This window comes from Barbatula barbatula (genome assembly GCF_947034865.1).
Source record: "Barbatula barbatula genome assembly, chromosome: 21".
Taxonomy (NCBI): Eukaryota; Metazoa; Chordata; class Actinopteri; order Cypriniformes; family Nemacheilidae; genus Barbatula; species Barbatula barbatula.
The window spans coordinates 13,505,010-13,526,600 of NC_136784.1; the positions used below are offsets into that span (position 1 = coordinate 13,505,010).

The window sequence follows — 21,591 nt, forward strand, 5'->3', positions numbered from 1 at the left end:
CTTTATATTTTAATCTATTATAGTAATTAATAATAATAATAATAATTCATAATAATAATTCAAATCTAACTTGAAAAGGTGGCACAAATACCAATAACAAACCAGATGTTAAATTTAAGAAATAAACGCATGCAACATTAAAGATCGAAGTCTTTTGCTTTGGCGGGCGTTTTCCCACCACTCCGCGTCACACGCCGGAAGTTCTTCACGACTCGACCAATCATCTGCGAGTGTTATCAGGCGTTTCCTGTCCCTGTAGGAAACAGCAGTTGGAAAGGAAAAGAGTGAAGTGCTTTCTTGGACCAAACTGAGATACTGGTATTATTGAAATACTATAACCTTATATCACAAAATATCTCGTGAGTGTTGTCGTATCAATGCGCATCGCCTGTAGTCATTTAATAGGCGCTTGCTGTGCGTCAGGTTAGCATTGAATGCTAATCTGGTCGAGCGAGATACAACTACAGCTCTTGATTTAGCGTTGATCTTGTTTATTTGTTTACAATCGTGAACAGTCGATAAAAGTAACTTGTTGTATCTGTTTGTATGTGCTTGTCAGTGGTTAAAGCAGGTGCATGGCTGACTAGAGATCTGATAATCATTTACTTCCTAAATGTGTTGTGCGCTTATTGACGTGTAACGAACTTTGACGTATTGTATGTTTTGATCTCATAAACTATACACCATTAAAAATGTGCTTTGTGCGTTTCTAACCGGAAATCGTACTCCGTTATAAAGCGAAAACGCATGTTTACTTGTGTTCAGAGGGGACTCCGTTTGTTTTACAGATCAGCAATGCAGAGGAAAGAGATGGAGGATCCAGTAGCTGACAGCAGTGCAGATGACACTGAGGAGAGCTCAGCTGCTTCTGATGTGACCAAGAGCAAAGAATCTGAACCACAGCCAGACAGCCCCCAAACAGGCGAAAGCTGTAAGTCAACAAACAAGGAAACTGGCAGATTTGTATGAAAATGATAGTGGGTCTGAACGTAGTATCTTGGTGTGGTTTAACTCGCGTGTCTGGCACTAATAGGTTTAATTCTGTTTCGTGTTTAGTAAAGGAGGCTCGAGCACTTTCTGCCTCCTGTGACATGGCAGAGGAACTGAGCAGGCAGCTGGAGGTCATCCTCAGCACTTACTGCCATGAGGATGGTGCCAGTGAGGACACAGCGGTGACTAATGGTCAGCCTGACGGTGTTGATGTTAATGGATTGTCTGAGAGGGAGAATGCCAAGCAGGGGGAGAGCAAAATGAATCGTAATGGATGTGTGGATAAAGACCAGAAAAAGGTTCAGGAGAAGAAGAAAGTAAAAGGACTGGGTAAGTGTCAGTGTGCTCCTATGTATAAACTAAGTACTGCATCTTATTTCCAATATAAACACAATTTGATTTCATTACGAACATATTTTTCATCTGAAGACAACTTTTTTTTTATTCTCTGTTGTGTATAGAAATAAAATGAGGCAATGTGAAACTGTGTTTTTATCACTTAGTGCCACAGGACTGCAAGGTACATCATGTGAAATTTGTGGATCTGTTATCGTAAAACTATATCTTAACCTTGAAATGTTTTACTTTTGTATTGTAGGCAAGGAAATAACTCTCCTAATGCAGACCCTAAACACTCTCAGCACTCCAGAAGAGAAACTAGCTGGTCTCTGCAAGAAGTATGCTGAGCTGGTAAGACATTATAATGAACACAAATCTGTCATTTTGTTGTATAAAGAGGAAATATCACAGATTAGTCATATTTGAAAAAGATTCACTTTTAAAAAATGCAACACCAGTGCTAGAAGACTCCAAAAAACACAGCCAAAAAAAGGAGCTACTCTCTTCAATGTACTATTGCACCTGGCAGTCTTTATATGGAATAAATGTAAAGGTTTAGCTTTTTCAATAGGGTTTCGATCAACAAATAGCTAAACTTTTGTGTATAAAAATGTTGACTTCACGTATTGAGTAGTTGAACTTGTTGGCCCATTCTTGCAGTAATAGACAAGGCTGTGGAAAGGACACACAAAAACTATATTAGAGCTGATGCGAGTGCATCTTATTTATTTAAAAATAAAAAAATTCTATTAAGGTTTTGCATAGTTTTCGAAGTGACTGTACTTATGATTTAGCCCACAGACTTTGGCAGGAAATTCCAACATTTAAAGTCTTCCTGTTTTGACATAATCTTTCAAAGCATGGCTCAAAAACACTATATCACTTTGACACTTTTACATTTATGTACTACTCATGTCGACAGTAAAGTGGGGGTTTGTACGCTACACAAGGTACATGCTGTAAATTATTATAGTAATTGCTGTGCTACAATATTTTTTTCATATTTATGAATTCCTTGTTTTTTTATCAGCTACAGAATTTGTTTATTGAATTTCAGCTCTTCAAATTGTACTAATGCTTCTGTTTCATTTGCTTTAGCTAGAGGAGCACCGCAACGCTCAGAAACAGATGAAAGCCCTGCAAAAAAAACAGACGCAGCTCATTCAGGAGAAGGACCACTTACGAAATGAACACAGCAAGGCCATCCTGGCCCGCAGCAAGCTGGAGAGCCTCTGCCGAGAGCTGCAGAGACACAACCGTACACTTAAGGTGCTGTAATCTCACTCAGGCTTTTAGGAATTCAGTGTGGAACAGTTTGTGCAACCCTCTTAAAAGACATTAAATTGTGTAGATGTTCAGATCCTCAGTACACTTGTTTTGTAACGCTTGTTTGTTCTGCCTGGCAGGAGGACGGTGTGCAACGTGCCCGACTAGAGGAAGAGAAAAGGAAGGAAGTAACGTCACACTTCCAGGTGACACTGAATGACATCCAGGCCCAGATGGAGCAGCACAATGAACGGAATGCCAACCTGAGACAGGAGAACATGGAGCTGGCTGACAAGCTGAAGAAGCTGATTGAACAGTATGAGCTCAGAGAGGAGGTGAGGGGTCAGAGGATAAGAGACCTGAAGATGAGAGTTAAAGCTGGAATTAAACCCCTGTTTCTTTTCTTCCAGCATATTGACAAAGTGTTCAAACATAAGGATCTGCAGCAGCAGCTGGTGGATGCAAAGCTTCACCAGGCGCAAGCTCTGCTCAAAGACTCGGCGGAACGCCACCAGAAGGAGAAAGACTTTGTGAGTTTTCAGATCGTTATTTTGTTTGTGATCAGCTGAATTTAGAAATTCAGGTCATTCTGAGTGGATGGCGGTAATGTATATAATATAAAGTGAATCCATGCAGATATGTGTAGATAAGGTAGTTCAACTAATTGAAAGGAGATTTCAGTTGCTAAGTAAGATTCTTGTGGTCTCTTCTTTTTCAGCTCCTGAAAGAGGCTGCAGAGTCTCAGAGGATGTGTGAGCTCATGAAACAGCAAGAAGTTCATCTGAAACAACAGGTGAGAAAACCAATGGCTCACTTCACCATGTGCCCCTCCTTTTTGAAGCACTACGGTGGCTGACAAGGGACTAAAATGTTCTTCGCTTCTATGCTGAACAAGACTTATTTTTAGCCTGTGGCCTACCTACTTTTTTTACGTGTACGTGTGCAGCCGAACGAACAGCCTTACAAAGAATCCTGCTTTCGACTCATAAACGTACACAGATTTTGACGCATGCGCATTACGACATATTGCAACACCTCTCCGGGGCTACAAGGGGTCAGGTTTCTTCTACTTGTTTGATTCAAGGCTCCCAGGACACGGTTGCCACCTGGAGGTTAAACTAATCACTGTTAGAAATGGAATGAGCACACATAAAGTGTGTGTACTTTGTATGCGAGGTAAAAAAAAATTCTGGCATTGCGTGTACTATTTCATATACATAACGGTCAATGAATAAAAATCACACATTTTAAAAAATATGTCCTTGTTACCTTAGTGCAGGTGTAATTTGCCTTGTACACATCAAAGGTCAAATAAATCTAAGCTGTTTTTTTTTTCATCTTTTCCAGTTATCTCTTTATACAGAGAAATTTGAAGAGTTTCAAAGCACGCTTTCCAAAAGCAACGAAGTGTTCACGACATTCAAACAGGAGATGGAAAAGGTAAAGTAACGTTTAGTAAATAGTCAGACTTTGCGCAGGTACACTATCTTTATTGAAATTTGATGTTATTAATTAAAGTTTCGACTGAACTCTGTCTTTTCATTTGTGCTTTTATCGGGCTGCAGATGACGAAAAAGATTAAGAAGTTGGAGAAGGAAACAACAATGTACAGATCACGATGGGAGAGCAGTAACAAAGCCCTGCTGGAGATGGCAGAAGAGGTGGTTATTGTGTTTAAGCCCTTAGCTTGAATTGTACTAACTTAATTTTTATTGTACAAGCTTTTACAAAGTAGAGGAGCTTTGTGCCAATTAGCTTTCGGTTATGTTTCTGTATGATAGCTTAACGTTGTACATCTTTTCTCCTTGTGCCTGCTTTAGAAAACACTACGTGATAAGGAGTTTGAAAGCCTGCAGGGGAAAGTGCAGCGGTTGGAAAAGCTCTGTCGGGCCTTACAGATAGAGCGCAATGAACTGAGTAAGAAAGTTCAGGGTGTCCCGGAGGGGACTACAACCCCAGAGAGCAGGCCAGAAACAGAGGCGGGGTCACAACAAGAGGCTGTTGACTCGAAGGAAGGCAGTCCTGTCCATCAGAGCAGCTCAGAAGCAGAGACTCCACAAACCGCTTGTAGTCAGGCATGCCACTGTGCTCCAGATCTGGAGGCTGAAAGTCACAGAGAGGTTTGTTCAGCCCAGGATTGAGGACACACAATTTTCCCATCATCTTCGGAAGTCTGTGAGCTGTAGTCTATGTCTCCTTCCACGGTTCCTGGGGGTTTTCATAGTGTCAGGGAAGATTGTGCCTTCAACATGATTCCTATGCTGCGTTTTTACTCTTTGGTTTTTATGTGACTTCTCCACCCTGCTCCCAGAGGGATTCTTGAGTTTGTGTTACGAGGGGCATGAAATGTTGCTGCTGTGTTTGTCCACTAAATGCTACTAGGTATGATTGTAGCCTTCTTTTTTCGGATTTGCTGAAAAACTTAATCTTAACAGACACATGGCTGAATATTAATAAAACAAAAAGCTTTGCCATGAAACAGCATTTGTATTATGACTTAAAAAAAATTATTTTATAATCGCCTTAAGTTAAAATCTGTGTTTTCATTCACCGTCATTTTCTTCGGTTAAATCTTGCATAACATTTGCACCAGATGAAGAATGTATCAATATATTTTCATCTTCACTGTTCAAAGGTAACATTTTGTTGACCTAAAGCTTCTTCTTTTAGAATTTGTCACATGTATATTCAAGCATAATTCTAGTGGCATTTAAAAAATGGCAAAGAACATAAGGGTTTTTTTTGTGTTTCTTCTATCAGTTAATACAACAGTATTGCAGATACATTCCTTTAGCCCATTCTATCAACATATACTTCACTGAGATCATGAGCACTGAGTAATTTTAAGTTATGTGGACTGTTTTGATATTATTTGTTTTGGTTATTTAAAACGATAATGATCATTTGATTGTTTGCATTATTAGATGTCAAAATGTAAGAAAAAGGAAGGCTAGTCAATTCAGATTATACAGGAAGATTTGAAAACGCTATGCAATTCTAGCTTTGTTCACGTCATCTCCTTTTAACATGGGAACATCATACTGACATGCGCTGAGAATTGAATGTACCGATCCCCACAAAGTGACTTACGGTTCACTGTTTCTGATCTTGTAGATTTTATTTCAATCTTTTTTGTTTAAGTTATTATTTCAGCACAATGACAATAAACTTTGCCATTTTCACCACTTTTGTACCCTTTCAATACCTGAGGATATAGAATATGGTGTTCCCCATCTATTACGTCCGTGTTCATGACCCTTATAATTGACCAATAATGTTGAATATTTCTCAGATTGACAGATCACTAGATATTTCACAAAAAAGTATGCTCCCATGATTTGAACGGTACCAAAGATTTTTGTTGACTTTCTTTCCCGACAACCTGTACACATTTATATGCATATTAAAATACTAAGAAAATAAAAATGTCCTCTGTGTGTTTTGATTTAAGACCGTATATAGATTTACAATATTTTTTATAACAAGGTGTACATCTAAAATATGATTACATTTGATTATAGTCATAATAACATTGATTTAGGCCATTAACCCTCCTTTTTCAATATTAGATGTATATACAGCGTTTTAAAATGTTGCATTTTGTCAACGCAGCTTTACATGGAAAAATCATTACCAGGACAAATTAAGTGTAAAGAGTGACCATCCTAATAAAATGAATTTGCAGAAGTATGTGGCAGGGGACCAAAACTCCAATGATGAATTAATGGAGAAAATACCTTTGGAGAAAACAGCCTCAGTCAGTAGGGGATGCTCTCCTCTGACACATCACAGCTGCAGTCAGTGACTTTTGAGTAATATTTAATAAATATACATTATATATATATATATATATATATATATTCATGAACTATACAGAATATGCAAAATACATGATATATCTTAATTATATAAGGTTAGCTTCAAGTCTTTAAATACATTCATTACCTTTGAATAGTCTGTAGTGGAGTGTTTTATTTAGCCTAATATTGAACCCCTGCAACAATGTGCTTTTATTATTTTTGTCCAACACTGTTATTGTATTTTTTATAAAACTTTGTTGTTCTTGGCATTAATTCATACTCCATCTAACGCTGTTTAATAAATAATAAATATAAAACGAATAATGCATAATCTAAGATCATTTTTGTAAACAGAAGCATATAGGAACTTATCGGACACGGACGGAACGTTTGAATAGTTTTTCTTGCCGGACCAATTTCTTGCCGTACAGGAAGTGAAAGGATTCTCTTCCGTTTCTAGTCGGGCGCTGTTCAACACGCGTATCGCGTTTTACAGTTTTTTCTGCGGATTAAAATATAACTTCTGCGTTATTCTGGCTACACGAACGCATTGATTATGGTAAGTATGCGTGTACGTGTTGCTGCCCTAGTGTAAATGTAGACACGTGGGCCGTTTAGAGAGTTAGCCAATATGCTAGCTAACAATATCTTAACGTTAAATAAGGCCGAGTATGCCTTCAACTGAAAGAAGAACTGTGATAAACACGTACATTTAATTTCACTCAAAACATCTATTAAATGACACGTAACTTTGATAGATTACCAGGCCTGTTTGTGTTAAATCGTTGATTTATTGCCTGTTCAATGACCATATGTGCTGTGAATAACGTTTCTGGTGCAAATTCTATAACGTTAAATAATGATTATGTGTATTAATAAACAATGTATAGCTGTTGTATTGTTGTGCGTCATGTCTCGCTTAAAAGCGCAATGCGATTGTTTTCTTTTAGTTTAGCTGTTATATTATTTAATATCTACACCAATCATGACATCAGCTTTGTTTGTTTTTTCTCAATAGAGACCCATTCTTCTAAAGGGCCATGAGAGGTCCATCACTCAGATCAAATACAACAGAGAGGGGGACTTATTGTTCTCAGTAGGCAAAGATAAAGTAAGTGATAGAAACTTATTAGATAGAAACTACGCTACACTAGTGGATTTCTCTTGTCTGTTTTAGAATTGTCATTTATACGTGTATGTCATTGTAGGTTACCAATGTTTGGTACTCTGTCAATGGAGAAAGACTGGGCACCTATAATGGACACACAGGAGCCGTTTGGTGTGTGGATGTTGACTGTATCCTTTCTACTGACCTTCATTTTGAAGAGTCTGGTTGAACAAAGCAATGCCGGAAGTCTTTTTTTAAAACTGTTGTTCTGTGTTTGGACCCTACCCTTATTTGACCTATTTCATCATTTACTATAAAAAAAAGCTTAGTCTTAACATATTTAAAAGGGGACACCAAGAACGTATTGACTGGATCTGCCGATAACAGCTGCAGACTATGGGACTGTGAGACAGGTTGGCATACAAATGTGTATTAAGTCCATTTTCATTTGTTTGTAACTTTTAATGATTTTAGTATTAAATCGAAGCCTCCTTGAATGACATCTGTGTGATGACTTCCTCAGGAAAGCAGTTAGCTCTGCTGGAGACCAGCTCGGCGGTGAGAACATGCGGCTTTGACTTCAGCGGAAACATCATCATGTTTTCCACAGACAAACAGATGGGTTACCAGTGCTTTCTCAACTACTTTGACCTGCGAGACCCCCAACAAATTGGTTGGTTTTATGATTTCATAGTCATATTATTTTTATAATATGAATCGTATGATTGATTTTGGTTTTCTCCTGCAGAGGACAACAGCCCGTATCTGTCCGTACCCTGTAACGAGTCCAAGATCACAAGTGCGGTGTGGGGTCCACTGGGAGAGTTTGTGATCGCCGGCCATGAAAATGGAGAAATCAACCAGTTCAGCGCTAAGGTTCGTGTCTCCGACCTTTACATGTGGTGATACATGAAGAAATTAGTTGTCTAAAGATATGTGTGTGTGTGCTTTAGTCAGGGGAGATTCTGAAGAATGCGAAGGAACACAAGCAGCAGATCAATGACATCCAGTCATCTGTGGATCTCACAATGGTCGTCAGTGCCTCCAAAGATTGTACTGCTAAGGTTTGTGTTCAAATTGATGTCTTGTAGAGAATAGAAATCATGCTTTGGATCGACCTTTATAAGTTATTTTCGATACACAGCTGTTTGACGCCACGACACTCGAGCACATCAAAACCTTCAAGACAGAGCGGCCTGTAAATTCATCATCTATCTCGCCTATTATGGATCATGTAAGTGTGGCTTGTTTATTTTCCTGTTGTTTCATCTACCTTCACTCATGTGTTGTCTATCTGCTTTGTTCAGGTGGTTATGGGAGGTGGTCAGGAAGCCATGGAAGTCACAACCACCTCTACAAGGATCGGCAAATTCGAGGCCAGGTTGGTGTTTATAGTGTCTTTGAATATTCTCTTCATAAAACTATACTATTTTGAAGAAATAGTTACATGAAGATTTTGTTATCAAGTTGTTTCAAACCTTCTTCTGTTAAACACAAAGGAACATATTTGGAAGAATAGTCAATTTCAGTTCTGGACCATAGTTGAACACATAATTTGATATATTGGAGAACTTGGGAAAGCAAACTGTTCTAGGGCACCTCTTGAGCACCACAAGCATTTAAATTTTTTCTACTATAGTGGTCAAAGATGTCCCAGAACTGAAAGTCGGCAACATTCTTGTATTTAGCAGACCAAAGTAATTTTATAAAGGTGTTTAACAACTGTGAGTAAATGACAGAATTTTCAGGTAAGCTATTACTTTTAAGAGCAAGTGGTTTAGATGTCAACGTTTTATTAATCTCTGTATATTCACTAAATAAGTTGGGTTTTTTCAAGAATTGGACATATGCACAGACATATTATCGGAACACAAACTTTTATTCTGGATGCGATATTTGTTGCACAACCCATGTATTTTTTTATGCACTTTATATTGCTCCATAGCTGATGATGTTCTTAACACTTCTAGGTTTTTCCATGCGGCTTATGAAGAGGAGTTTGGACGTGTCAAGGGACATTTCGGCCCCATTAACTGTGTGTCCTTCCACCCAGATGGAAAGAGGTGAGAACCTTTAACGGCAATAAAATATGTAGACCGACATAAATTAATGAATATTTTAACATTACAAGACTTGTTTAATAAATACTGTAACGATTCCTATGTTTTCTCATTCAGTTACAGCAGTGGAGGAGAGGATGGTTATGTCAGAATTCATTCCTTTGATCCTCATTATTTTGACTTTGAACTTGAAGTGTAATAACCTCACTCCACACATCCTTACACACCTGACTTATTTGTAACATTGCATTAAACATCTGAAATACAATCTGTTTGAAGGAAATGTGTATTTAATGTTCTGAATAAACTGGGTTTGGAATAAATGGACTGCTGCATTTTCCTATGTTTGGAGAAGACCAAATGGGGGATTACTAAAGCCCCACCCCCTCCTGTTTGTTTAATTAGATAATTTCTCAATTATCTTTGCAAGCTGTAAGGCACTGTTTACAGGAGACATTATATACCACCAGGAACTATCAATCCAAAATTGATACTGTAAGACTTCTGCAAAACCAAAGATAAAGATAAGCGGCTAGCACAATTCTCTTTTTTGGATGAGTCTTCCCTTTTCAAATGTAGTTTTAGTTAAAGGTCATATGCAAGGTACTCTTTCAGTATGTTATTTCACCTTTAGGACATTTATAAAATGGAGCCTGATAAAAATGTTACCTGTAGAAAATCGGCCAGCACTTAGAAGCCTTGTCATCTGAACTTTGGAACGATCTGAGGGAGAGCTATCAATAAAGCTTTCTTGTAAAAAGTTAAGACTTCATTAATGAATAAAAAACCACAAAAAAATAAGAGGGTCTCTCTTTTATTTACCAAAGTCATTGTAATAATAAGGACGATTCACAACCACTGAACTCTGGAACTCCAGCCAGTCACGTGACTGAACCGCATAACCACGATAAAAAAAGATTCTGGAAGCTAACAGCAATACAGCAAACAAACCTTTTCCATTCCAACCAGACACGTGGAAGTTCGTAAGAGTTGACAATACAGACACCTTAATAAAAACAAACATCGCTTAAAAACGAGGTAAAGGACGCCAGACAAAAGCATCCACAGAGAAATCTAAACCAAGTAAGGGCAACCAATAAGTGTTGAGTCCATGATTTAAAACAACCTGTAGGAGAAAAGATTTGTGCCATCTGTGGTCCTGCTTGAGGCGCTATTTTCAGTAAACAAAAAAGTTTTAAGTTGGGGAAACGTACATGGTTTCAAAGCACTAAAAGAAAACAGAAACATCGTTCACTTCACACTTGTAATGTAAAAACCTTTATACTGCTTCATTACAAATAGTAAAATGAGTCTTACAAAATAATTTACAGTGTGTAGCTCAGAGGCTAACATCTAACATGTGTTTGTGAAAGGATGAGGGTGAAGGACAAGTTCATGCAGTTGTGACAACTGAGCATCCTTGTTCAGACTGCTTTTAATTCTTCTTTTGGCCTGAATTTGGAAAAGATAAAATACAATAAATGCTAACACGTTACATGATATCCTATCAAAAAAGAAAATGGTGAAGTGTTTTAAACTGTGGGTTTTCAGATCTCGTAAAAGTAAAACATTTACCCCTTTGTGTCCATTTTCTCTTCTGGAGCTTTTTCTTCTTCCTTGACGTCTGTTAGCAATTGGAAGGAAGAAATCAAGTATTACTATTCGCACTGTGTATAATCTCAGATTTTGTTAATAATGTTAAAAGATTTAAATAATATTGCCATAAAGAGACCCTGACTATTTCAATTGAGTATTTAACACATTTGGACTATTTACGATTTAAATTACTTTCATATTAAAATGACAATGTAATCTAATCGTGAATCTTCTATTGCGTATAATACATTTGGACTTAGTCAGGGTCACTTTATGAGAATATGATTGATCAGGATTTAAATGGCTGCAGGCCAGTAATGTATAAGAAAATATATATCTTATAAAAAAATTTAGCCACTTTATCTAATCAAATTCTTTAAATTAAAGAAATGTACCTGTACCTGCTGGCTCACCTTTCTTCTCCTCTACATCCTTTTCTTCTTCAGTCTTCACTCGCTTGGGTTTCTTGTAATTGGCTGCATTTCTTCGGCCACCCTGTCCTTCATCCTCAGAGTCTGAGAACTCCTCATCACATGCTATTCGCTTGTCATGGGCACGGACTGTTGAGAAAAACATTTAATTAAACACTGCACTTATCTTCTGTACGGCTGCCAGAAATAAAGTTTGTTTCAAAAAGAATTTGGTGCTTGTGAAAATGAAGAGCGCTAAAAGAATTAAGGTAGCACTTACTGGATATGCGTTTGTCAGGATCATCCTCCTCATCTCCGCTGTCCTCCTGAACAGCATCCTCTGGGATTGCCTGCATCTGAACCCCCGGGGCATGAGGCAACATTCGCAGATTCTCAAACAGACGCTGTCTGTAAAGGATCAAGACAGACTCAAACTTAATCTCAGCTCTTTTTGCCAAAATAATATCCCAGGTTTAAATTAGTTAAACTCTAGGTCTATTAATCAAGCTGTGCATTTAAAGTAAATGTTACCAGACCATAAACATTACTGATAAGATGAGACAAACACAACATGTCACGTTATAAATGTTACAAAATTTTTTTATTCATGCCAGAGATATAAATGGCCTAGAAATATGTCTGCAAAATACTACTACAAAAAGACCCTCAATGTTTGCTTTGTCTCAAAAGAATACAAAAAAAGATCAATTCCACATCTTAATGGTTTAATTCAACCTGATGGAGCATTAAAAGCAAATACTGGACAAATTTGGCCACTGCTGTACTTTTAAAACTGTATATTTTTACATTCAAAATCTTTTATTTTTAAAAATTACAAACCTTTAAGTTTACATTGGGGTTTATAATAGAAATCAAAATAATCATTTTGGTCTTTTGCATCTTATATGGACAGGAAATAATGGGACAAGACAGGAAATCGGAAGCCAGGATTCTAACTCGGGTAGCCGGATGTGCTGCTGCACATCACCAAAACTTCATCAAAATTATTTTTGTTACAACACTGGCTTAAAGGAATATTCTGGGTTAACAAATTAGTTTTAAAGAATCTACCTTACTTTCGCTCAACCAATCAATTAAGTGTGTGAAGCTATTCGTTCCACTTACTTGATCTTTTCCAGATAGTCATTTGTGTTCTGATTGGTCATGTTGGATGGACTGATGTGGAGTTTGAAATCAGGTCCGAAATACTCAAAGTAGTCATTGTATGGGAGCTCTGAAAGAGAGTGCCAGTAACATTACAGCCACCGTTAAAGGACGTGTGACATACAAACAACAGCAGGTGTGAATGGCTCACCGTTAGGAATGGTTGAGTCCAATGCAACAGCGGTCTCGTAGGTCCAGCAGCGGGCCACGTTTCTGATGGTATAGCCTCCTCCACCCAGCATGAGCAGCGGCAGGTTAAAGCTCTTCATGTACTCAACACACTTGGCATGACCTGAACATCCCAAAAGTACAGTTACACATTAGCACTTTTACGAGACGTCTGTACGAAACTGTCTTCAGACCGGATAAAACGCTAAGGGTCACAAATTAGGATTTTGTGTCGTACCTTTGATGGTGAGGTTGAAGCAGCCCAATCTGTCTCCAGACAGAGAATCAGCACCACACTGAAGAACCACAGCACTGGGCTGGTACATCTCCATCACTTTGGCCATGATCTGCAGCACATTCAAAAACATGAACATCTCAGAGCTTCAGTCAAATGATCACGCATTTCACTTTCACACAAAAAAGACTTACAGGTTTGAATATGGCTTCATAAGACTCATCATCTATTCCATCCCTGAGTGGATAGTTGACAGCATAGTATTTTCCTTTTCCTGCACCAATATCCTGCATGGAAAAAAGGGATAAATTATCTTCCTTATCAAATAAGTTCTGAGTGTTTATATCAGTGGCAGAATGAATGGACTTATATACTTACTCTGAGATCTCCTGTACCAGGAAAGTACTCTCCATACTTATGGAAGGACACAGTCATGACACGGTCTGTTGTGTAGAAGGCTTCCTCAACTCCATCTCCATGATGAATGTCAATGTCAATGTAAAGAACTCTCTGATGGTACCTAGACACAAAAAACACAAATGCATCAATGTGGAAGCGGTCATCTTAGATCATGAGATCAATGTCCATTCTAAGCATAAACTTCACTGCAACATCTATATACAGAAGCCTAAAAAAGGATTTGACTAAATGAAACCCTTTTCGATGTAAAATGCATTAACACACTAAATAAAGTTTAACAGAAAAAGCACAAATTAAGTAAAACATGTTTGTAGTGTTTGAACTTAAAATAAAATGGGAGAAAATACAATGTGTGTGATCTGGAACATGTCTGTAGTTAATGTTATGCCCAACACCTGCAGTGAATTGCGCAGCTTTGTTTTTTGAAGCGCTGCCATCTTACATATTTTTAATAAACCACATACTTGAGCAGTTCCAGAATGGCCAGTACAATGTCGTTGACATAGCAGAAACCAGACGCCTCGGATTTCTTTGCGTGATGAAGCCCTCCTGCCCAGTTAATGGCAATATCTGTCTGTTGTTTGTTGAGTTTCACAGCCCCAGCTGAAAAAACCCACAAGTGTTAAAAATGTGTCTAGCCATGCCCAAGTGTGCATATACATCGTTTTCAAGATCACTTACCTACAGAGCCGCCCGTCGAGAGCTGACAAAACTCAAACAAGCCATCAAAGACAGGACAATCCTCTCCTACATTAACTGCACAGACAATCGTTTATTACCATACATGTGTAAAATAAGCATATATTAAGCACATTCAAACGCTCTTGGAGGTGATGTATCGAGAAATGTTTATATGGTTTTGCATCCACACGATGAAAGTCAACGGAGGCCAATGTTGTTCGGTTTACCAACATTCCTCAAAATATCTTCAACACCGATGTGGAGGAAACTCACATCTCTGCATCTGCTTGCTGTACTCGGACATGTTATCTGGGCGGATGGAGCGCAGGAACTTGATGTAGTCATCACTGTGATACTTGGTCATCTCCTCAGCGTTGGCCTTGTGAGGCCTCTGAATAGACACACAAAAACACATCAGTTCAGCGAGAGAAAAACGACTACATGTACATACAAGACCGAGTGAATGTTTCTCTTACATAAATTTCCATCTTCCTGTAAAGGCCATAGTTGAGAAGAAGGTTGTGGGTCATGCGGATCCTGTGGGGTTTCATGGGATGACCCTGACCATAGTAGTAATTCCCGACATCACCTGAAAAAAAATCAAAAGCATCATCATCGAACTGCTCATTCGTATCAATGAACAGACAACGGCGTATCTTTACTTGGAGTGCTTCGGGAAACCCAAGCAAAATAACTTCCGTGTAAATGCGGAGGACAACAGGGTGTCAACCATTTCTACAACGTTCGGTCAAAAACGACGTGCTGCAGACTCTAACGCCGCTCATTTAATCGTAACCCAAAGCGGGATGTTTAGAAGACAAAGGGGCTCGCACCGTAAACCTGAGCACCATTCACGCACGCTCAGATACCGCTGCTAGCAACAGACGAATAACTGCAGAAGCTCAGTTCAGTTCATACAATTGTGCTTCGCGCTTTAAACAGAAATTAGACCGAAGAACCACCGACGTGCGTAAAATTGAATGAATTTGTGCCCCGCGTGGAGGTTTCGTGGCTAACGCCGGTTTTTCAGCACAGCAAGATAAAGAGAGCAACTAGCATGCTAAGCTAGCATTAGCGCCGTGCTAGACCCGGCAGACAACTCAACTGAACTCGAGGATTGTGCAACATTTATCGCAAAACGGAGCTGTACTTTGTCGCTCCGTCAATAAACACTCGATATCAAATCACTTAAAATGCTATTCTTACCATCGTAATAGTAGCAAACTTTCTTCTTTGTTCCCTGACCACTCAGCGCCATTTTACCCTCCAATTACAGCCTGCGCCTGCCGAGCTTCCTGCGCAATGACGAACTTCAATAGCAACTTGTCTGGGGTAGCTTTGAGCCAATCGTCATTCAGATTTCTGCACGGAGGGCGTGACCTTTGCGTGCCTCGGCCAATCGGTTCTTTTGGCGTCTTGATTACAACGTATTTAAGCGGAGCTGCCTTCGCTCCACAGCTGTTTAAATGTCGGAAAATGAGTCTTTGCAGTTTGTCACAGACGCTAGGACACGTTTCTCAATACTTCGGTGACTTTTGCAAAACTCTTCACACAGTGAGCACATCAGAAGTCTACGTGGGCTAAACTGAGGATCAATTATCATTGCTTTGGCACAAAATGCATCTCTCAAACTTCATGAATATTTTCTCACTCAGACACACATGCTTACTGTTTTCAAAACTGTTAAACTTGTGTTCAAAACAAAACTGAATAAGACAGCAATTTGCTACACTTCTACGGTAATATTTGAATGAAATATATTTTACATCTTAAAATGACTGTAAATGCTATAAAAACAATTGGACCGGCCACAGCTAGATGAACATTTACACAGGTTTTACTCTTTCAATTTCATTACAAAAGGAGACAACTGCTGAAGAGTTTTGCATTGTGATGTAAACATGGACCCAGCCAGATATAGAGAAGTGGCTGAAAGAGGAAGAAGATTGCCAGGGATGGATCAGGCATGCCGGAAGATTCTTGCCTAGGTGTATTGCCCTAGATGACCTAAGATGCGATGTGGATGAGAACCTGTGGCCAAATGGAGAAGACCGAGTAGATTAGCATTACTGTACTATTGTATCTGTATCAGTGGATGGTGTGTGTACAAATTCTTGTATTTTGGAATTACTCAAAAATATAAAATAAATAAACGACATAAAATATTGAGGAATTCTGCATCATGTCTGATTTATTCCAGTAACATATATTGTGGTGAGTTATAAACAGAGATGTGTCCTTGTTTTACATAAGAAAGTATAGTATAATGCTATATGTTGTTAGTGTTTTTTAGGGCATTGTTTTTTGGGTGACAAAGTGTGTTTGTCGACTGTCAACCTTTGCTAGTGTTCTGGAAGAATGAGTTGATTTGAGACCTGAATAAAGTGTTTTGGTAGTTGTAGTGCATTTTGAATCTGAACACTGGTTTGAGAAACGATTCAAACGGAACGTCAAATATTTGAAATAATATACAAAAAAATTTTTTGTTGGTAGAGCATTGTACTACAAGTGCATAGGTAATGAATTAATGGGTTTAATCTATGTACATTTACATTTCTGCATTTGGCAGACGCTTTTATCCAAAGCGACTTGCATTATCCTATACATTTTACATAGGTATCTGGAAACCCCTGGGTTCGAATCCACAACCTTGCTCTTACCACTGAGCTACAGGAAAGCTAGTTTAAGTTTAATCTGTATACAAAATTTAGATTTAGAAGATTTAGAAGACAACAAGTCATGTACTGTGTTTTTCTTATTTTCCCCTGTAAAGCTGCTTTGGAACAATGCAAATTGTGAATATATAAATAAAATTCAATTGAATTGAACAAGTGATGATAAAAACATATGTGTACAGTAGATATCCGTGCATCTATGAAAGTTCAATCAAAGTTATGTTTTAAGCAAATGAATTTTGTCGTCACTTATTTGATCTAATTCTATTCTGCCAGATTACGTGCACGCCTGTAAGCAAAAGAAACCATATCATTTCCAACAGATGAAAAAAGAAGGAAAGAATGAGAGTTATTTTAGACATTCAATATCCAAATAAGAGCAAATGGGTAGTTGATAGACTAATATGCAAATTTGTCCTATGGTGTGACAGCAACGACTTTGAAAAAACTATCAATGAAGGTACATCTCTCTTAAGCTGTTAATATTATAAATACGAGTAATGTGAATGTAAAACATTTTTTACAAATCCAATATAACCAGATTGTTTCACCACAGGACTACCCACATGTATCAAAATATAGGCCTATAGTGAATTAATAATGCCCTCAAAGTGATGGTGCTTTTGATTTAACTTCCACAAATAAGGTTGAAAAAACATTTCTGTGTAACAAAGAAAACAGCTAGGCTCTAACAGAAGCCGACCTAGAGTGACTTTGTCCATAGGTTGATATTTAGGTGAACCAGACAACTGCAACATCCCGAAGCAACACGTGATGGCGCCAGATGCTTACATTTAATCATTAATTCCCTTGTGATAAATCTGCTGATTGCCATCAAGAGACGGACGAAAAAATGCAACGGTATCGTCGACTTTAGACAAAAATAGCTATTCATTCAAGCAAAACCGCAGAGTAAGCATTAAATGCATTAATGTGTCTCGGTTTTCTCATACGGTCACTCATCTGAGGTCTATATAACTGAACTATATAAATATCTATTAGATTGTGCTTTACAGAAATCCTCCCACATAAAACGTATTAGAAAACCTATTCATTCATTCATTCGACTGATTGAAATGACGTATTATGACGTTTAATAACTTTAAATTGAATCCTGTGAGACAAAATCGTGTAATGTTGAATAAACTGTGAATGTTAGAATAATATGGATTATTTGATTGATTTATGTTTTATGAATTGCCAAGCACAAATCTGTTCATGTAGAAATTAAGCATCAATGTGACATTTATTACATTCCAGACGTTTAGATGCTATTAGGACAAGGCATTGATGTGTGAAGCTTTATTGCCTACATTAATGCTCCCTCATATTGTTTCATTAGTTATTGTGGATATAAGAATTTCTATTTGCCCAAGTAAAATACAGGTTTCATGCCTGATTGAGTTAATGTGTTACAAGTTTGGAAGAAGAAAAAATGCAAACTCGCCATATGTAGGTAACCAACATTTATTTACCATTATCAACTTTACAATAAAACCAGTAACATCTTTAAACATTAGCAAAATAAAGAACAAAGTTGGTCAAATGTATTTACAGAGACCAAAAAGCAGATCAAGGCTCACATTTAACACATAACAACTCTGCTTCTTTTAAAACTTCAAATGTGAACATAGCAAGCTCAAATGTGTTTTATTTAGTTTTTTTTCTCTCTTAAAGCCAAGATGTAAATTAAAATGCGTTTTCAAACAAACGAGACAAAGCCTTCTGGATATTTAAAATGGTTCTCTATACACCACAAAATACTTAAATTTGGGTTAAAATATAGGAATGTAGAAAGTTGGCAAGTCTTTTTCGATTTCCTTTTTTTTAACAGTCATTATATGTGGTGATGTTTATCTTGCACAATTCATCGGTATAATGGCATCTGTTCGATGGTGGCTTTGAAAGCTGCTTCACATTTATCCATCCTCAAACTCTCAACCCGCTCTTGCGTTGACATCCCATTTCCAAGAGGTGTACGCCTACGCTTGGCATTCCAGATCGTTGAGCCATTATCAGGGAAGTGAACTAGTGAATCTAGTCTGTCATTTGTTATTAATCTTGAAGAAAGTGGCACGAGGAGTCTTTTTTTTCACATACATGTGTATATATACATATACATATATCCATGTATATATACATATGTATACATGTACACATATATATAAATATATATTTTTTCTTGGAAAAACAGTTCACAAAGTCCTTTGTGAAGTACAATCACTCCTTCTGTTCAGATGGTGCAGGTGTGGAGCTGGTCTCCTCTGTTGGTTTTGTGGGCTCTGCGGCAGGTTCGGCAGCCTCCTCTTTAGGAGGAGCGGCAGCAGCAGCCTCCTCGGGTTTGGCTGCAGGTTCCTCGGCCTTGGGGGTCTCGGCGGGGGCGGGTGTCTCCTCGGCCTTGGGCTGCTCCTCCTCCTTCTTCTCCTCGGCGGCCGCTCCGTTCTCCTCTGGCTTCTCCTCGCCGGCCGGGGTGGCGGCAGCTGGGGCCTCCTCTTCTTTCACCTCGGTGCTCTTCTTGTTCTTCTTCAGCGAGATGCCCTTGAATTTGAAGGAGTTCTTCAGGGAGAACTTCTTCTTCTTCTTCTTGGGGGTCTCCTTGGTGGCCTCGCCCTCTGGTTTGACGGCCTCGCCTTCGGCTGGCGGAGCGGGCTCGATGGCATCGCCGGCCTCGGCTTCTTTGGCCGTCTCTGCGGATCCGTTGGTGGCAGCTGCGTCTCCATCTGCCTTGGCAGAGACATCACCGTTGGTCTTAACGTGGCCGTTCTCCTGAGAAAAGAAAAACGAGACAGGAGAAACGTTATTCCGGTGAACCCATCCATATATGAATAAGGAGTTACATCACCGCGCTGTGTGACTGCCGGCTATATATAACCATACGTTTCAGGGCATCCCTTCAATCGTCGACGAACACAACGGTGACCCATCACGTAAATAATGCATGTCTAAAAGGTGACGCCTTGCAGTACGTCACGCCTCCGAGCGAGGGCGCTGGAGTCGCACGGAAATCTCAAAATGCAAACCGAGACGGCAGCTTTCAAACAAAGACCGAGACCGATCGAAGCACGATGGCCAAATTCACTCGGATTCACAATAAAGCATCGACGATTGTAAAAATACAAACAGGCATTCGACAAAGAAACGTAAAATACAAGTACACTCATTGATAAAAAATGTTTTAGTCGCAAAAAACCAACAAAGCTTCTTCTAATGTGGACTCTCTCTCTCTCTCTCTCTCTCTCTGTCTGTGTGTCTAGACTTTAAACGCGCCCGTCTGAAAAACACTGAAATCCAAACGATGATAAAGAAGAGAAATACAAAATCAACACACAATTACCGAATTAAGTCAATTTAGCTGATCGATCGCGACCCCCTGTTGTTAGATCACACATAGTGAATGCGTGCAGCATCCTCATACACTCGCATGGCAACAACATCGACATCCTCAAAGCGCTCGAAATATAACTGTGGTCGATAAATAAACACGAATATTCACAGCCGGGCACAAAATCCGCCTGCATGCGTGAGATATTTTTTTATTCGTGATAAATGAAATTGTTAAAAACACGAATAATCACCGAGAATAACTATTAAAACCCTTTTTGATAATCGACACGTTTTCCCATTCCACTAAAACCGCTCGCGCTGGTGTCGTCGGGAAGCACTTGTTGGTCAGATGTGGGTGTGTCGCAGATGGCGAGATGGATCTCTCGTGTTTCGCCTTACCTGTCCATTCGTCTTGACGGCAGCCGGGTCAGCGACGGCGGCTTTCCCCTCCACAGCCACTCCTCCCTTTGATGCCTGGGATCCCATAATGCTCGTTTGGTGGGAAAGTAAACGAAAAATAACTCAAATTTCGGGCAGGTGGAAAAAAAGTATTAATCCAGACAGACGGACATCCAGAGGTGCGAATGAAGTTCTCTTTTTTTCTCTTCTCGATAAGGAAAAACTTGGGATGATCCACTCTCGTCTTCCACCCGTGTGCGTCGAGGGCAACCTACTACTAGGCTACCGGTCCTAGTTCTACAGCGCTTCAAGATAACCTAAGGCCCCGCCCACAGGCGTGTCTCGACAACTCAATCCAATCGCATACACGGCGCCGCCCACTTCTGGGCATCCGTGTCCCACCTCTTGTGTTTCGCATCAGACCCGAAGAAAATGGCATCAACTGAAAGGGGAACCGACGGTGACTTGTTGAACTTTGTGGATGTTGAGCACAATGGGGCTCCACTTTAATGAAACTCATAAAGCTAAACTGTAGAACTGAAGCGTTTAGGACGTGTCAGTGGTTGATGTGCTTGCTTTGTGGTTAAATGTATTTATCCATTTGGTATAAGACAACACGGACGTGTAATGGTTCTGTTGGCTTCATGCAACATTACATAATATTCACTTTCTGATAATGCTGATGATAAAACTGTTAATGGGAATAGTGGTCGCGTGTGTGACACTTTATCATTCACATAAGGTTTGTAAAAAAAATGTGTCAATGTTTGTGTGTTATTGATTGTGAATATTGTCAATTTTAAACACAACACATGTAGTCACACATGAACGTGTTCCCATTTGAAGTGAAAGACAAACGCGTGTGTTATATTAGTTCACAACCAGATTTGCTTCCGGAGCCAAATATCATCAACGTATTACCAAATATGTCCAAAAATATTACATTAAATGTCAGA

General features: G+C 39.0%; 4 protein-coding genes across 8 annotated transcripts; 2 read left to right on the forward strand and 2 right to left on the reverse strand.

Moving 5' to 3' along the window:
• Positions 1 to 146: 146 nt before the first annotated feature.
• On the forward strand, positions 147 to 6,035 carry txlna (taxilin alpha). 3 transcript variants are annotated; one of them, XM_079484954.1, is made up of 11 exons: positions 147 to 318; positions 789 to 931; positions 1,057 to 1,320; positions 1,589 to 1,680; positions 2,428 to 2,598; positions 2,736 to 2,930; positions 3,006 to 3,125; positions 3,314 to 3,388; positions 3,943 to 4,035; positions 4,161 to 4,256; positions 4,416 to 6,035. In XM_079484954.1, exons 2-11 carry the CDS (start codon positions 796 to 798, stop codon positions 4,734 to 4,736), a joined length of 1,563 nt encoding a protein of 520 aa, XP_079341080.1. In that variant the 5' UTR covers positions 147 to 318; positions 789 to 795; the 3' UTR covers positions 4,737 to 6,035. The 3 variants fall into 3 exon arrangements, with proteins under 3 accessions (XP_079341080.1, XP_079341079.1, XP_079341081.1); XM_079484955.1 differs by having other exon boundaries at positions 256 to 359; positions 4,416 to 6,008; XM_079484953.1 differs by having other exon boundaries at positions 211 to 318; positions 2,736 to 3,125; positions 4,416 to 6,008.
• A 733-nt stretch (positions 6,036 to 6,768) lies between these two features.
• eif3i (eukaryotic translation initiation factor 3, subunit I) lies at positions 6,769 to 9,886 on the forward strand. Its single transcript, XM_079485398.1, has 11 exons — positions 6,769 to 6,954; positions 7,414 to 7,506; positions 7,604 to 7,691; positions 7,851 to 7,916; positions 8,027 to 8,176; positions 8,252 to 8,379; positions 8,457 to 8,567; positions 8,648 to 8,737; positions 8,811 to 8,884; positions 9,474 to 9,566; positions 9,681 to 9,886. Exons 1-11 carry the CDS (start codon positions 6,952 to 6,954, stop codon positions 9,760 to 9,762), a joined length of 978 nt encoding a protein of 325 aa, XP_079341524.1. The 5' UTR covers positions 6,769 to 6,951; the 3' UTR covers positions 9,763 to 9,886.
• A 475-nt stretch (positions 9,887 to 10,361) lies between these two features.
• hdac1 (histone deacetylase 1) lies at positions 10,362 to 15,676 on the reverse strand. Of its 3 annotated transcripts, none has more exons than XM_079485396.1 (14): positions 15,444 to 15,676; positions 14,714 to 14,826; positions 14,511 to 14,628; positions 14,238 to 14,312; positions 14,021 to 14,159; positions 13,515 to 13,656; positions 13,331 to 13,423; positions 13,140 to 13,248; positions 12,885 to 13,025; positions 12,695 to 12,803; positions 11,850 to 11,977; positions 11,561 to 11,719; positions 11,139 to 11,187; positions 10,362 to 11,015 (listed from the first exon to the last, which is right to left on the reverse strand). In XM_079485396.1, exons 1-14 carry the CDS (start codon positions 15,493 to 15,495, stop codon positions 10,988 to 10,990), a joined length of 1,455 nt encoding a protein of 484 aa, XP_079341522.1. In that variant the 5' UTR covers positions 15,496 to 15,676; the 3' UTR covers positions 10,362 to 10,987. The 3 variants fall into 3 exon arrangements, with proteins under 3 accessions (XP_079341522.1, XP_079341523.1, XP_079341521.1); XM_079485397.1 differs by having other exon boundaries at positions 11,573 to 11,719; positions 15,444 to 15,643; XM_079485395.1 differs by having other exon boundaries at positions 11,555 to 11,719; positions 15,444 to 15,643.
• A 2,687-nt stretch (positions 15,677 to 18,363) lies between these two features.
• Positions 18,364 to 20,949, reverse strand: marcksl1b (MARCKS-like 1b). Its single transcript, XM_079484606.1, has 2 exons — positions 20,636 to 20,949; positions 18,364 to 19,678 (listed from the first exon to the last, which is right to left on the reverse strand). The coding sequence occupies exons 1-2, from the start codon at positions 20,720 to 20,722 to the stop codon at positions 19,133 to 19,135; spliced, it is 633 nt and encodes a 210-aa protein (XP_079340732.1). The 5' UTR covers positions 20,723 to 20,949; the 3' UTR covers positions 18,364 to 19,132.
• Between the last annotated feature and the right edge of the window lie 642 nt (positions 20,950 to 21,591).

What these genes read in the sequence shown, in the direction of transcription:
- hdac1 (XM_079485395.1), bottom strand. Translation starts at nt 15,495, where the DNA reads ATGGCGCTGAGTGGTCAGGGAACAAAGAAGAAAGTTTGCTACTATTAC. An exon ending in CTGGTACAGGAGATCTCAGA is followed by an intron (nt 13,424 to 13,514) that starts GTAAGTATATAA and finishes TTTTCCATGCAG; the next exon opens with GATATTGGTGCAGGAAAAGG. An exon ending in GGACTCAACCATTCCTAACG is followed by an intron (nt 12,804 to 12,884) that starts GTGAGCCATTCA and finishes ACTCTCTTTCAG; the next exon opens with AGCTCCCATACAATGACTAC.
- eif3i (XM_079485398.1), top strand. An exon ending in TTGGTGTGTGGATGTTGACT is followed by an intron (nt 7,692 to 7,850) that starts GTATCCTTTCTA and finishes CATATTTAAAAG; the next exon opens with GGGACACCAAGAACGTATTG. An exon ending in TCTCGCCTATTATGGATCAT is followed by an intron (nt 8,738 to 8,810) that starts GTAAGTGTGGCT and finishes TGCTTTGTTCAG; the next exon opens with GTGGTTATGGGAGGTGGTCA.
- marcksl1b (XM_079484606.1), bottom strand. Translation starts at nt 20,722, where the DNA reads ATGGGATCCCAGGCATCAAAGGGAGGAGTGGCTGTGGAGGGGAAAGCC. An exon ending in CCGTCAAGACGAATGGACAG is followed by an intron (nt 19,679 to 20,635) that starts GTAAGGCGAAAC and finishes TTCTTTTCTCAG; the next exon opens with GAGAACGGCCACGTTAAGAC.
- txlna (XM_079484953.1), top strand. Translation starts at nt 796, where the DNA reads ATGCAGAGGAAAGAGATGGAGGATCCAGTAGCTGACAGCAGTGCAGAT. An exon ending in CCCCCAAACAGGCGAAAGCT is followed by an intron (nt 932 to 1,056) that starts GTAAGTCAACAA and finishes TTTCGTGTTTAG; the next exon opens with TAAAGGAGGCTCGAGCACTT. An exon ending in TCAAACAGGAGATGGAAAAG is followed by an intron (nt 4,036 to 4,160) that starts GTAAAGTAACGT and finishes ATCGGGCTGCAG; the next exon opens with ATGACGAAAAAGATTAAGAA.